Below are 16350 nucleotides of genomic sequence, written 5' to 3'. Positions count from 1 at the left end.
CTGAAAAGCAACAAGCAGGATTTCAATTTGAATACAAAGGAGAAAGCCGTCAAATTGCATAGAGCTCATTTCTGATAACGAGATAATTAGGAACCCTCGTATCTTTTAGTGATTAAAGGAGTATTACACGAGGAAGAAAAGAGTAAGGAAAAAGAATGTCTAAATACCTGAATAGAATGAGTCATTCTTTTAGATGAATTCGTTTGGTAGAAAAACACAATTTCGGATATAGAGATTTATTGTTCATTCTACAGCGGGTCTTTCCCATACAAAAAGCATCATGAAAATTTATCACACGATTAAGTAATTTACCCTTATGGCAGATAGAAGCTCTCTAAATTATTACCATAGCTTTATGTAGAATGTGTAATGTGTGTGTATATATATGTATACATATATATATATATATATATATATATATATATATATTATATATATATATAATATATTTAGTATATGTATATACATATATATATATATTCTATATATATATATATATATATATATATATATATATATATATATATATATATATATATATATATATAAATTTATCAGAAATAAATAGATCAAAGGCATCATTTGGCTATTTATCAATTTTCAATAAATTACTACCAAAAAAAGCATTCAGCATCTAACCCAACGTCCAAACTACAGTCAGTTTCTTCGTAGAAATACATCTGTTTATTTGTTTCGAAAATAAAGTCAGTTTCTTCGTACGATATCGTCTATTCCTTTGCTTTGAAAATTATTCGCCATAAGGCATCAGTGTTTGTAGTTATTAATTTTTCTGACTGAACATAACTTTCTCGGTTTTAATTACACATCAGAATATGGGATTCCAAGATGGATTCATTGACGCTGTAAAATCTCCCCAGTTACAGGTACACTCCAGAGCTTCCGATTTTCTTGCAAATTCTTTCAAATACTGAAGGAACAAAAATCGACAAGCCTCTAGAACACTGATAAAAATAATAGCTTAGTTCTCTATATAAGTAAGATACAATCTATTTGCTTCTGAACCGAGCAGGAACTATGAAGGCAAATATCTAATCACAGGAAAAGGGATTAATGTGAAATCCACATTACGACAGTCAAATTTACAGTTGTCGGCCATTAGCTGTAAAATATCATCACAGAACTTTTTTTTTAGTTACATTCAGTACAGCGGTTTACACATCCATTGCGTAATACACAGATCCTAAACTTTACACCCTAATACACGGTGAATATTCCTTATTCAGTACACACTACGTAATACACATTCTTCAGACTCGGCACCGCACTGTGAATATTCCCCTGAAAAGATTATTCGTTACAAGGCGCTGTAGTAGAATATTTCACCATTTTCTGAGGCTTTTGCTTGGAAACAAACTCACAGCTTTCAAGCAGAGTTGAAGACTTAAGATGCAATCCGGCATCTTGAAAAGTAAGGGTCCCCCAGCCTCAGAATCCAGTTTAATCATCTGTACCAAGTACCGGCGAGGTCATGTCTCTGCATATTATCTTATCAGGCACTTCCTTACGCTTACGAATACAATATTTACAATAATATGAAGCAAGTGCGACAACTCTCCTTTGATTAAGATAGGTCCAACATGTATGCTATTTACAGTGAGCGTACGAAGCTTTGAATCTACTTCTACCATAATTTATAATATAGTATGCTTAAGGATAATGAACATTCATAACGGCACTTCTTGCAATATAAGTATTGATAGATTGATTTATCACATATAAGAAGACATTCATTTCAAAGGATCACCAGATTATGAAGCTTACCCAATGTCCATCCCGTTTTCTGTACTGCTTTCGGGCATCTTTGCCCGCTCGGTTTTAATATGAACAGTTTTGACCTAAACTTTTTCTTCTGTTTATAAAACCTTTTATCAAGTCTTCACAATAGTTTTGTTTATACATTCAAAGTCACTGATCTCACTTGAACAAGCATTGCACTCTGAAAATCATTTTATGGTCTGTCAGAACATCCATTCTTTGCCAGAAAAAAAAAAAGAAAAAAAAAACCACAGGCGCACACACTTTTACCCGACATTTATTGTCCTCAAGTTAGCCAAGGAAGTGTGCAATAGCAAAAAACACTCATAATTAAGCTCAGTTAGATCGCTGCACTTGAGCACCATTTCCTCAAGCGAATTGCTTGCAGGGCAAATGCTTTATCGTTGATGTGTCACTAGGAGCACCGGCTCTTGTTTCTGAAAACAGACTGAATAACTTGGAAGCGACGAAAGGAATGGAAGAAGAATCAGCTTAGAACACCAGCAGCCCTCATACCTGCGTACGTCATCTCTGTACTTATTACGTACAATAAGAATATTCGCGTCTTACTTTACACTTTTGGCAAGTAACTTCGCAGCAGAAGGTGAAACGGCAGTGGCAGTTCTCCGTCTCCTGGAAATACAGTAGAGTGAGAAAGGTAATATGTTATGAATTAGTGCAGATATGGAAACAACGTCATTTTTGCCTTTACTTTCTTATTTGTTTTTGCTTATCAATTCGTGTGTTTTTGGTTGAAATATAACCTCAAACTAATCTAATTGAGAATTGCTAGTTATTGTGCTTTTGTTATCCACAGGAAGCTTCAAGGCGCTATAAAACAGATGATAATAATACATGTATTAAAAGATATCCACAGTTGTAATATATAAATATTGTTCCTTTTACAACTGTGCAGGTACAAGAAAGACATTAAATGTTGGGATTAGGTAGATCATTTTGTAGACAAGTAGCTGAATATGCTAAAATAATTTAAGGATCAGAAAACAACCGACTTAGTTATTTTAGGTGCTTGTAGTTTTCTGTAAATAAAACTATTGTGCCGACTTTGTCTGTCCACTGCAAATTGGTATTTTGATCATCCACCTTCCAATCATCAAACATACCAAATTTCAACCTTCTCGCTCAGTAGTTTTAATCTTATCTAAGGTTAATTTTAGAAATGGATCGTGCACCTGGCAGCACTTTCCAGAGCCATGGGACGCACCCAAACTCTACCGCATCTGGTGATCAAATGGAGAGCTGCTGCTCATAGTTGATGGTTTTATACAGCATTATACGCTGTACAGAAAACTCGACTGAGCCGAAGCAACTTCGGCGCATATTTTACTTGTTTCTTCTATCAATTGCTTTATTACCATCAGGAAATGATACACATACAAACAACATATTTCGCTTTTTGTTTCAAAACTGTATATTTGCTCGTTTTGAAATAAAAATATAATAATAAATAATCAGTTAGTTTTCATGTCCTGTGGGATGTCATCATTTTTAGCTGAGATTAAAAACTTAAACATTTATTTGTCGCAAAGTGCCTATCATGCTTTGTTATTCGGATTTTTTCTTTGTTTTATTTGATTCCGAATTGCAGTTGTGAAGTAAAGTAGTGCTTAGTAAGTTACATGATTGCTAAAACATTTCCTGTATGAATAATTTCATCAGTTATGTGATGCAGTGACTAAGAGATAACCACACACGAGAGAATATAAATAACATACAAATAGTTATTTCCAGAGAGTGACCATACTATGTAGTCTATAGTTCATACACAATAAATAAATATGTTATATGATGCAAATGAGGGATCGTGTTTATTCTGCTCTATATTATGAGACTGTTTATATGGAAAATACATTCATATAGATTCGTACATCTATTTATGTAACAATATTCATTTATGAACTATTTGCGCAACGACTAACCATCTTAATTTGAGAGTGATAGGGCCTTCCACAGCACAGCGATTCGCAGCCGTCGTAGCCCTCTGAGGTGGCGTTGCACTTCCTGTCTTTAGTGCCCAAAGACCCCGTCCTTCTGTTGAACCTGAAATTCAGGGAAGCAATTCAGTGCTTGTGAAACCGTATTAGGCTACGCAAGAACTCCTTCGAGCAAGATCAAGAGGTGAAAGCATGCTTCACTGCGTTATTGAATAGAATATTGAATTGAAGCCCAAGGCCAAGCGCTGGGACCAATGAGGTTATTCAGCACTGAAAGGGAAATTCACAATAAAAGGGTTTGAAAGGTGTAACAGGCAGAAAGCCTCGCAGTTGCACTATGGAACAACAATTGTTAAGGAGGCTGGACAGTAAGATGGAAGAAAGAGAATTTGAACGGAGGTACAATACAAGGAATGAATGAAAGAGATTGCACTAGGGGCCGAAGGGACGCTGCAAAGACCCACAAGTAATGCGCACACTGCATCATATGAGGTGCACTGACGGCACTACCTCCCTACGGGATTCACTTCGTTATTGTCACATGAAGACGTTCCACACAGAGAACAGCAAATTAGATGAGGAAATCGATTTCATTAGATTTTCAGACATAAAAAATTTGATTTAGCTCTAATCCTGTTTTTGAAGTATTCTTAAAAACTGAATTAAGTATAAAGATTGAGGTATGAAATGTTCAAGAAAACATTTAGAAAGACTTAACTCACTCCACGTAGGAGAGGTAGTGTCCTCTGTGCACCTTACGTGGTGCACTGTAGGCATTACTATAGGTTTTTTGCAACGCCCCTTCAGCTCCGAGTTGCATTCACTTTTTAACCCTTTACTTTACCTCCAAACCACTTCCTTTCTTCGATGTAACTGTCCAACCACTCTAACTTCATCTTTTCACGGTCTTAAGCTCTAAATGCCTGATAGTGCCCCAGTGCTTGGCTTTGTGCCAAATTTCCATAAACCATATCAACAATAACTCAATGATCTTGTGGTGCCAGCGGCTGCTCAACCAGATCTTCCCCGTAGGGGAGTAGTGCCGTCAGTGGACCTCATGCAGTGCACTGTAGGCATTACTTAAGGTTCTTTGCAGCGTGCCTTCGGCCCCCAGCCGCAACACCTTTCGTTCCTTTTACAGTACCTCCTTTCATATTCTCTTTCTTCATCATACTTTCCACCCTTTCCTAATATATGATTCATAGTGCAACTGCGAATTTTCTTCCTGTTACACCTTTCAAACCTTTCACTATCAATTTCCATTTCAGCGCTGAATAACCTCATAGGTCCCAGTGCTTGGCCTTTGGCCTCAATTCTATATTCAACTCAACCAGATCTTGAGGCCTAAAGACGTCTCTTGCACATGAGAGGTCGCTTTTAATTTAAATATTACGATTTCTACAGGTTAACGGTAATCAATACCATCCTGCCACCTCTGTCATAGTAATGTCATTATTCTAGATTTCCCTCTTTCTCTATAACCTTTACCATCTAAATCTAAAAATGGTAATCAAGGTCTCATTTGCATCGTGTTTCTTGCTTACCTTCAGATGCAATGAACTGACAAATTTGCAAACTGGTCTATCTTATCAGGCAACGAGACAACAGCGCTGACCATCTTGTTCCAACGATTGTATACAACTAAAAATATAGTCTTCATTTAGTGAGTTATTGCGTTTTACTAAAAATGTCCCTCTCTAGAAGAGTGATCTTTTAATCAATACAGTAAGGACATACAATATTATAAAACAGGTAGACGTCGCTTTCATTAATACAAACAATCTGAAGGAATAACCACTGGGTCTTCTACTTTGAAAATTGTTGGAAACGTTAGCTGTCACTATAACGAGAAAAAAGAAAAAAAAAAAGGAGTCGCTGATGCAACTATTTCAAAGTAATACGCAGTTAGCTAGGTGAATGTGTTATACTTTCCATGGTCACCTTAAAGTATACACATATCTTTGTCGAAGTCTATGATAACTGTGCATTATCTCATCTGAATCAAATATTCTGCTGGAAGCGACCGGTCTCGTCAAGGAAATGCACATTATTATAAAAACATATTCCTGGCATTCCTCTTTCAGGTATCTGTCATGTCTAAGACAGCAATCTTAGTTATCACCTACTGTCGTTACTATTGTGTTATTTGCCAGAAATAAGAGTCTGAGGACAAATAGCAAGCTACAGTGACCATTTTCTGCTATATGTTATACATATTTTATGAATGCTAAGATGTGAATGTATTTTAATATGTTCGTAAATTGCATGCCCCTTCAAGACATATGAAAATTCCCCATTGTTTGATCTAGATTGTTTCTGAATGAAATTCTAATTTCTATGACGTTGCAACGTCATGTCAGGTAAATAAATTTCCAAGTCTGTTGCCATCCACAGGCCCATAAGTAAAGACATCGCTGATTTACCAAGGTTATTTATTCTAATATATCACACTCCTCTTTCACATTCATATTCGGTGATCAGGACCACGTAGCTCGTGCTATGTTCTTTTATTCTTTCACAGCATACTTCTTTTTCTCCTAGCTTCTGTTTAGATGACCCCAGAGACGACTTACTTGCAGAAGTCCGGAGAGTCGTCGAGGTAAACGAGGTCTTCCTCGTCGGGTCTCCTGTTGGTTTCGATAGCCGTCACTGCGTCGTTGCTGGGAATTACCTGAAAGTGTTAAAGGGGAGATAAGTAACCAGGTTGAAAGGCAATTCATCAAAGGGAGGATTCCCCTACCACCACCCCACCCTCTCCCTGATACTGTCTCTCTGACCAGGTAATTCTCATCCTTCCTTCCTCTGAAGGTTATTTTAAAGTGGAATTCTTCTTTTGGGAGATCTAAAGCCCCCAACCTCGCTTCCTCCCTCTCTCTGTTTACATAAATGACCTCAGGTTACTTTCGATTTGCCTACAGCTACATCCTAAATTCTGACATCTAGACGGCTGGGGGTGGGTGGGGGTGGGGGGAATTTGACAATGATAATACCATTTGGTTCTACAAAAGTGCATTGAGGTTACACATACGAGTGCAAAGCAGTCACCAGTACCTATTCACCAGGCTTCGTCAGAATCAGGGAAAATTAAATGTTTAACCTGAAATTGATCTGTAACACTAATAATTAGGCTATAGGCAGAAAGATATGGAAAATAGTCACCTACCACGAAGGTAGTACTTAGCTACAACCAAGTTTCATCAAAGCCAGATAAAGGGTAATAATAATAATAATAATAATAATAATAATAATAATAATAATAATAATAATAATAATAATAATAATAATAATAATAATAATAAAGATGCCACCAAAGGTAATAATAATAATAAATAAGGGCACTGATTTAGAAAAATGATGAACAAAAAAAGCCGACGCCAACGGAGACATAATGATGCACTTACCTTAATAGCTGTGTTATATTTCTCCTTCAGACGCAGTCCTATGTTCCTGCGGGAAGGCATCCTCTTCCAGCAGGTTCTATGGGAGCAGGAGCCCGATAGCCCATGGCACTTGCAGTGAGGGCGCAGGTGGTTCCGCACTGCCTGTGGGGGTTGGTAGAACGTCTGAGTAGTACTATAATAGCACTGAGTCAACAAATATAAAGAATTCTAATGTTAAGAAACTTTAAGAATGTAAGAGTGACATAATGCTAACGAACAGTAAGAACAGATGTAATATCGGTCATTATGCATTACAAGTTTGGAGAAAGCTTAACTGCAGGATATATCTTGGCGAGTTGCTCTCGTCGGTCATAATTGGGAATGTAGAGAATGGAGTAATACACACACACACACACACACACACACACACACACACACACACACATATACCTTTAAAACTGGAATGGACTGTTTACGACAAAAGCTATTATCTGACGTATTTTGTTTAACAATAAAGGTAGCTCCAGAAGAAAACACACACACACACCATAAGTACCACACACACACTTCAATTGCTAAATCATGGGTGATCCTTCCGTTCAGAGAACTTCTGCAACAATAGCTGCTTAGCAACCTGCATAATAAATTAACAGAGCGTTTTGAAGCTAGAAAGGGACAGTGATTTGAGATGTTATATGTGTATTTCAGTATATTTCCTGTCCCGTGGCACATTCGAGTACAAATAAAGGGTAATATATATAAATAATTTCTTACACAAAAATCACATGAGTGAGGTAGTATTCGAGATAGCATGAAATATTGTTGCCTAAGAGGCTGTATGGGATAGGTGAAAAGAACAGTCGTTGCAGCGTTAGCTTGGAACGCGGAAAATTTCGGTTAATGCATGGTAATTGTATTGCGGTTTATTTTTTCAGAATACTCTGCATATTTACATTTTTTTCTTGAACATACAAATCATTGTAATAGCTCTGTGACTGGGCAATTTTTAGGAGTACTTTGTCAAGTAACTTATCGAGCAAAAGTTTGAAATCTCATTGGGTTCCCGCCATCCTTGGTGGTGATGACGCATACGGAATAAAAGCTACATTAACCATATTATATACATATATTTGTAATGAATGAACACTTTGATAGAATTAATAAATAATGTTCATAATGAAAAGAAACTTTGACTGATGATTAAAACAAAGTGTGCTTAAAAGAAAGTCAGTAATTACAGCGTGGAGTTTAGTGTTCCCATCTCGATGTTTTATAGTCTAGCGGTCAGTCATCATTAAAGGTTATTTTTTCAGCTCACTGACGTGGTCATAACTTTGGTATCACAATAAAGTTTTTTCTTTTATTCATGCAGTTAAACTGTACATAAATTAAAGTATGAACATTGAAGAAATATTGAGACCTGATTTATTCGTGGGCATAGGTCTACGTGTAAGCCTAGATCAAACCAGTGAGATTAGAATTTTTGAAAGTGCATCGTTCGTTTGTGTTAAATATGAGTAGACTGTTTGATACGAGACAGTTTTCTTTGTTCTTGTATAAAAATATTATCGATGAAAATAGGCAAGTTGATTTTACATAAGAAGGTGTGATGTCTCGTCCAAATTAAAACATTCTAATTACAGTATACTCGAGTAATATTTTGAACGTTTATCACAACAAGCCAAACGATATCGGAAACGTTTATTTTCAGCCAATCACCGACTTTCCTCGCGCACGTGCCCCATCATCACCCCCGGGGGGAACGGATAAGTTGAAACTTGAAACCAACTCCATTACTTCGGTGTTGCTCCGCCAGGGTGGCGCTGCTTGCAAAGCTTCAGGCCAATTTCAAGATCTCTAAACGTGTGAACCGCGGTTGTTGAATAAGTGCTTAGTGTTGCCTGAAATTTTTGTCGTTCTTTTTCATGATTGTTTATTACTTGGCTTATAATTGCAGCAGAAAAGGGGATAGGAATACTTCAGGAGACGTTGGAGCTCAATTTCACCGGTAAGTAAAGCATATTGATTATTAGTGGATGGTAATTTTGTGCTGGCCATTTAACTGTCTCGGTAGTAGTAGAACGCCATCTCTTTTAGCACGTCGAATGTCTTATATTTCAGCATGTTATTGCAGTGCAGTGATTATTTCAGTTATGATGGCAGAACTTTATTCATATTAAAATATATGCCCGTTGATCTAAAGTAAAAAAAAGTTCTAGCTCGTTATCAAAAATGCTTTGGAGTAAGTACCTAGGCCTATAGTGGCAGTGTCAACAAGTCTCATCTTGGTAGATCTATATGACTATTCCGCGGCGGCCTAGACTATGGCAGTTACGGTGTTTCTATGCAGTTTTACCTCCTGAACAAGAATTTTTAAGTAATATTTATTCGGACGACTGTAATTAACCCCCAGGGACTCGTACTAAACTCGGCGAAATACATTTGACGTCCCAATTCCTGGTGGCTTTCGTATTCGCGGTACGAACGATGTGGAATGCTTATATAGAAATACCCTCATCTTTTAACTATGTAATGCATGAAGACACCTGTTGTGTTTTGTCAGTCATTAAGAATTCTTTGGAGTATGTAAGCCTCTGGGATATTGTCTGCCGTCGGTGTTTAGTTTTAAGACCTGTAAAGGCACCGTTGTTAAGTTTTAGACATGTAAACCTATCGTTGTTTAAATGCATCATTGGTTATTTAGTTTTAGACGTGTAAAGGCATCGTTGGAGTTGTTTAATTGAATTCACTCTGTCGAAATTGGTTTGACAACGAAATTCCGAGCCGTCAAACATGGTGAGAGTATTTCATGACGACTTGAACAAACGGTAGAAATCAAGTTCTACTACGCGGTTTGGGGTAAAGAAATAACAGCTATTTTTATGTGGAACAAATCGTGGTATGACTTATGCTTTCGTTAAATGATAGGTCTCGTAGATTGTTGGCCGGGAAACAACGAAGTATGGTAGCCTAGGGAATCCAGGAAAAAAAAAAAATCACAGGACAATCAGGGAAAAAAGTAACCTAATCCAACCAAGCCAAACCTAACCTAACGATTACCTGCCACCAATGTCGTGACTTTTTTTCGTAGCCAAATTTGCGACTTTATTTTTTTACGGCTGTGCCAATAAACTATACATTTGGTCAGATGCTATGTTATTTGATACCTTATTCTGATTGATTGATTGATTCATTGCAGCTACAAAAACTGGCGTTGCAATACCCAGTACTTGTTAATTCCCAGTATATATATATATATATATATATATATATATATATATATATATATATATATATATATATATATATATATATATATGGAACCCTCGTGTGAAAGTGAAACTAGCTTTAAGAATGCTAACAAGGAAAAGAATCTTTGATAAGTAAACGTTAGGCCTATGCCATATTGATTCAGCGGGAATATTTGTTTTGACCTTCTTTTAAAAACAATTTTACTCCAAATCAAAATTAATTTCTTAGGTAGTCCCTATTTAGTGAAGGGTGTGTTTTAATGGTTTGTGGGTGATGTGTGGGGTTAGGGGGGGTATGAGTTTAGGAGTTTAGGTATAGTGAGGGTGCCTGTATATTTAGTGAGGGGTAAGGATGTGTTTAGGTTTGGTGGGTGGGGTGTTTACGTTAAATGAGGGGTTGCATTTAGGTTAGTAGAGTGTGTCTTTAGGTTTTGCAGGGGGTGTGTTTTAAGTTTAGTGAGGGTGTCTTTTAGTTTATTGGGGGTGTGTTTTACTTTAGCAGGGGACGTGTGTTTAGGTTTAGTGAGGGTTACATTTATGTTTAGTGAGGTGTGTCTAGGTTTAGTGGGGGTGTGTTTAGGTGCTGCGGCAGTGTGTTTCGTTTTAGTGGAGGGTGTGTTTAGGGGATAGTTGGGTGAGTTTAAGTAGAGTGTTGGTGTTCTATGTAATTTTGTGATTGGTATGTTTAGGTTGTGTGGGTGGTGTGTGTTTAGTTTTAGTGAAGGGGGTATTTAATTTTAGTGGGGTGTGTGTTTTGGTTTAGAGGTTAAGTTGAGGTGTTCAAGTTTAGTATGAGGTCCATTTAGGTTTAGTGAAATGTGTGTTTAGGTATAGGGGGGCAGTTTCAAGGTTTAGTGTGGCTGAATTTAGGTGAAGTGGGGTGCATTTAGGTTTAGTGAGGGGTATGTTAAAGATGTTGGTGGTGTGTGTTTAGTTTTAGTGGGGGTGTGTTTAGGTGTAGTGAGGGTGTGTTTAGGTGTAGTGAGGGTGAGTTTAGGTCCAGTGGGGCTGCATTTAGGCTTAGTGAGGGATGTGTTTATGTATTGTGGTTGGTGTGTGTTTACTTTTAGTGGGGGATGTGTTTAGGCATAGTGGGGGTGAGTATAGGTATAGTGGGCTTGTGTTTAGGGTTTGTGGGTGGTGAGTCTATAGGGTTAGTGGTGGTGAGGATGTGTTTAAATTTAGTGGTGGACGTATTTAGGTTTAGTGAATGGGGGTACACTTAGGTTTAGTGGGATTTGTTTCGGTCTATTGAGAGTTAGTCTAGGTTTAGTGGGGTGTGTTGAGGTATAGTGGGAGTGCATGTAGGTTTAGTTGGACGCACTTACGTTTTGTGGGTGGTGTGCTTATGTTTAGTGGAGGTGTGGATGTGTTTAGTTTTGGTGGGAATGTTGTTTAGGTTTAATGGTGGATGTTTTTAGGTTTAGTGAGAGTGAGTGGGGATACATTTATGTTTATTAAGGGATGTGTTTAAATTAGTGTGAGTTTAGCTTTAGTGCGGGTGATTTTGGGGGTGTGTTTAGGTTTTGTGGGAGGTGGGTTTAGGTTTAGTGCGGGCGTGTTTTGGGACGAGTGTCGCTATTAATGAAGACGTTGTAGAGTCGAGTCTTTTTGCATAATTACAACGGTTTCATACATTTTAAAGGTTGGTTGCATAATATATCTCCTGTTAAAAACATGAAATTTTACGTTAAGTAAGTACAGACTCCCACATTGGATTAAGCGATAGCAGTTCTGTTTGAGCTGAAGCTTGGAATTCGAATATCCAGTTATAGATACTTAACTTCGCCCCGCCTCCTTCTCTGGGAGTGCTTCAACGTTTACCAGTACCCTTACCGTTACTTAGTTTTTTTTATATATATATATATATCAGAATGTTAAAGTTATTTTTGCACTCCTTTTTTTTTTTTTTTAATAGTCCGCTGTGTCTTACAAATAGGTATTCTGGTTATGTATATGACATTTATTGTCAAAGCCATTTTTGCATTTTTTTTTTATAATCGCGTCTTACAAATAGGTGATCTGGTATAAATATTTTACAGCGACTATGTGAAATCGGGGATTTCACGAAATCCTTAAAGAATACGTGAAATGACAGATTGGCTTAGGAATATTTGAACGCTGAGGGCTAGTACTAAACACAGTGAAACAGTGATTCATCTACACTGTTTCTCCGTGTTTAGTACTAGCCCTTGGGGACTCCGATGTATTTCGCCGTGTTTAGTACTAGCCCGTGGGGGATAAAATGTTCCCAAGGGCATTTGATCCCGCAAGGGCTAGTACTAACCACGGCGAAACACATTTGACATCCGAAGGACTAGTACCAAACGCGGAGAAACAGTGTAGATGAATCACTATTTCGCCGTGTTTAGCACCAGTCCTCGGGGATCAGATGTTCCCAAGCGAATTGGTTATTTCACGTATGGCCTAGGGATTTCGTGAAATCCCCGGATTTCTCATATTCCATGTAACATATGTATATATAAATATAGGGGTATATTATGACTTAAGTTATATATATATATATACATATAGTTTGTATATTTATATATTATATATATATATATATATATATAGTATATATGTGTGTGTGTGTGTACACACACACACACACACACACACACACACACACACACATATATATATATATATATATATATATATATATCAACCGAAGGGGAAGCCTCAGACGGGATACATGGCGGTAAGGGTTTAAATGGAGACATCTGTTTCATATGGGCGTTTATTTAATGCAACGTTTCAGGGACCAGCCCCATTTTCCAGCTGAAAATTAAAATAATTGCTCATCTAAAAAATCATACAATTACAATACTTAAAGCAAATTAAAAGAACACCAACTAAACGCAAGTACCATTTCCAGTAGAGGAAGGAAGACGAGTGACTAAAAAAACAAAAACAAAACACGAAATGCATCTCTGTTGTTTACGCCAGGTACGGAGGGGTGGAGGCAGTTTGATTGTTCAGTTTTGGAACAATCGTCTTTATAAAGAGCGATTCGAAGACCGCTAGCTGCTGCGGAGAAGACGCTTTTGAAAGGATCTTAAAGTTTTTATATTCAATATTGACTCTGCATTTCTTTGTGTGGCCCGGGGAGCGGTTGCTGGACAACTGCCCTCTGGCGTATCACCCGTTATTTTACTGTCGTTATGTCGACGACAGTTTTATCTTATTTAAAGATAAATATAGAGCCGACTTATTTTTACACAATGCTAATCTGGCCCACCCGAATATAAAATTCATAATCGATTACGAGAAGGATAACAAACTTGCTTTTTTGGATATAGAAGTGTTTCGTAATAATTCAGGATTTTACACGTCGATTTTCAGAAAGAAGACGTTCACAGGTTTGGGCACAAATTTCCATAGTTTCTGTAATTTCAATTTTAAGATAAACTCTCTTTTTACTCTTTTCCACAAGGCTTTTTCCCTTTCGTCTGGATGGTCTGAATTCCACAATGAGGTCACCTTTTTAAAGAAATATTTTACTGATAACTGTTATCCCAGTAGTTTATTTTATAAATGCCTTCACAAATTTATGAATATGAAACTTTTACATAGCAATGCTATTCAGACTGTACCTAGGATGCCGTTCTATGCCAGTGTTCCATTTTTAATAAATTCGAAATTCTATGTAAAAATGCAACAGATTATTAGAACTTACTGTCCGGCCATAAAATCTCAGTTGATCCCAACAAACCCATTGACAATTGGATCAATTTTTAAATATAAAAACAAGTTAAACCCTCTCATGGCATCTAATATTGTCTGTTTATATACTTGTCCAAGATGTGGTCTAGGAAAATATATCGGAGCCTCAAGAAGACTTCTTAAGGTCCGAATAGATTGCCATAGGGGGGTGAGTTTCCGTACTGGAGTCAAATTATCATCTGAATTTTCCAGCATCCGTGACCACACATAGAAATGCAGAGTCAATATTGAATATAAAAACTTTAAAAGATCCTTTCAAAAGCGTCTTCTCCGCAGCAGCTAGCGGTCTTCGAATCGCTCTTATAAAGACGATTGTTCCAAAACTGAACAACCAAACTGCCTCCACCCCTCTGTACCTGGCGTAAACAACAGAGATGCATTCGTGTTTTGTTTTTGTTTTTTTAGTCACTCGTCTTCCTTCCTCTACTGGAAATGGTACTTGCGTTTAGTTGGTGTTCTTTTAATTTGCTTTATGTATTGTAATTGTATGTGTTTTTAGATGAGTAATTATTTTAATTTTATTTTATTTTAATTTTCAGCTTGAAAATGGGGCTGGTCCCTGAAATGTTGCATTGAATAAACGCCCATATGAAACAGATGTCTCGATTTAAACCCTTACCGCTTTATATATATATATATATATATATATATATATAGATATATATATATATATGATATGTATATACTATTATCCCAGACATTATATATATATGTATATATATAATATCTATATATATATATATATATATATATATATATATATGTACTATATATAACACATACATATATATATATGTATATATATAATAATATATATAATATATACATATACATACACGCACAGCATGAAAGCATACACACACATACATACAAACACACACTAAAGATTAAAAACACAGCATCTCCGTGAACCTCTCACTGTTATTGCGGGAAGGTTTCAAATTATAGTGTACAGGCTTGCTTTCCACTATTGCCAACTGCTTGAGAGCCACTCGTCAGAGAGAATTGAAAATGAATCTTAAGCATAAACGGTGATCACTATTGTCTGCATGATCCCGTACTACACCGTTTATGTTTAGACTCATTTTCAATTCTCTGGATCTGGCAATAGTGGAATGCCTGTAGTACACTTTAAAATTGAAACCTTTCTTCATTGACAACGAGAGGTTCAAGGAGATGCTGTTTTTAATTTTGTGTATTAACATGTATGCCTACATGCTGCAGGAATTTGTGTATTTTAGTTTCGATTTTATGGTTGTGCATTACCAGATTATATATATATATATATATATAATATATATATATATATATATATATATATATATATATATATATATATATATAGTATATGACGTGAGCCCTTGGCGATTTTATGTGCAATTATATCAGTCAGGGGAGTGTTATAAAATCCTCAATTAGGCGGGAAAACGAATGCTGCCTCAGGAAATGAAAAAGGTGCGAATACGCCTATGACTGATGGGTGAAATTCCAAACAAACGAACCAATAAAAAGGTACTAATGATTTCACAATAATTATAGTTACGGTTAAAACTACGTAACGTAATTTACACAATTGGGCGAGTGGCTGGCATGCACACGCGACCGAAGTGCCTCACTGGCGTGGTTGATATAGTATTTGCCTGCCACCTCGGTGGCCGCGAGTTCAAATCTCGGGCATTCCATTGAGGGGTCAGAGATGTGTATTTCTGGTGATAGAAGTTCACTCTCGACGTTGTTCGGAAGTCACGTAAAGCCGTTGGTCCCGTTGCTGAATAACCATTGGTTCCATGTAACGTAAAGACCCCATACAAACGAACAAACACACGACCGAACGATAATAAAGCACTTGCAAGAGCTTGCGTCTTGGCTTGGCGTCTGTTTTAAACCTTAGGACCTTCCTGTTGGTGCGGTTGTATTCGAGCCTTCATCCGTCCCTAAGGCAGCATTGGCTTCCCCCACCCCCTTTTTTGGAATTTTCCAACACTCCCCTGACTGGTTAATTTCACTTACAATCACCAAGGGCTCAGGTCATTTATATATATATAATATATATATATATATATATATATATATATATATATATATAATGTGTGTGTAAAGTTTTGACACTGATACAATTCTTCAAACGGGACCTGTTATAACCCATAAATATTAAGAAACCATAGTCGATGTCAGCTGATCTGCCATCGAAATATTGTCTCCAATAAACAGTTGTTCATTGCATTACTGCTGATGTTATCGGCTGCTGATTGCCGTAAC

At 36.9% G+C, this 16350-nt stretch overlaps 2 protein-coding genes across 2 annotated transcripts in view; one reads left to right on the top strand and one right to left on the bottom strand.

The window, feature by feature from the left end:
• Window positions 1-544: 544 nt before the first annotated feature.
• Window positions 545-16350, bottom strand: part of LOC135224192 (protein Wnt-6-like) — a 101784-nt gene continuing 85978 nt past the window's right edge. The window contains exons 5-8 of the mRNA XM_064263059.1: window positions 7133-7273; window positions 6305-6402; window positions 3717-3837; window positions 545-2409 (exon numbers count right to left, since the gene is read on the bottom strand). Of these exons, the coding sequence (XP_064119129.1) occupies window positions 2317-2409; window positions 3717-3837; window positions 6305-6402; window positions 7133-7273 (453 nt within the window). The 3' untranslated portion in view covers window positions 545-2316. The remainder of the gene's footprint in view (window positions 2410-3716; window positions 3838-6304; window positions 6403-7132; window positions 7274-16350) is intronic.
• The window catches only part of LOC135224166 (protein Wnt-4-like), a 314368-nt gene continuing 306776 nt past the window's right edge, over window positions 8759-16350 (top strand). Inside the window, exon 1 of the mRNA XM_064263046.1 lies at window positions 8759-9119. The gene's annotated coding sequence lies outside the window, so the exon portion shown is untranslated. The remainder of the gene's footprint in view (window positions 9120-16350) is intronic.

This window comes from Macrobrachium nipponense, chromosome 20, assembly GCF_015104395.2.
Source record: "Macrobrachium nipponense isolate FS-2020 chromosome 20, ASM1510439v2, whole genome shotgun sequence".
In the NCBI taxonomy this organism is placed as follows: Eukaryota; Metazoa; Arthropoda; class Malacostraca; order Decapoda; family Palaemonidae; genus Macrobrachium; species Macrobrachium nipponense.
Note: the sequence above shows the minus strand (reverse complement) of the source record. Positions and strands in the feature narration are given on the sequence as shown.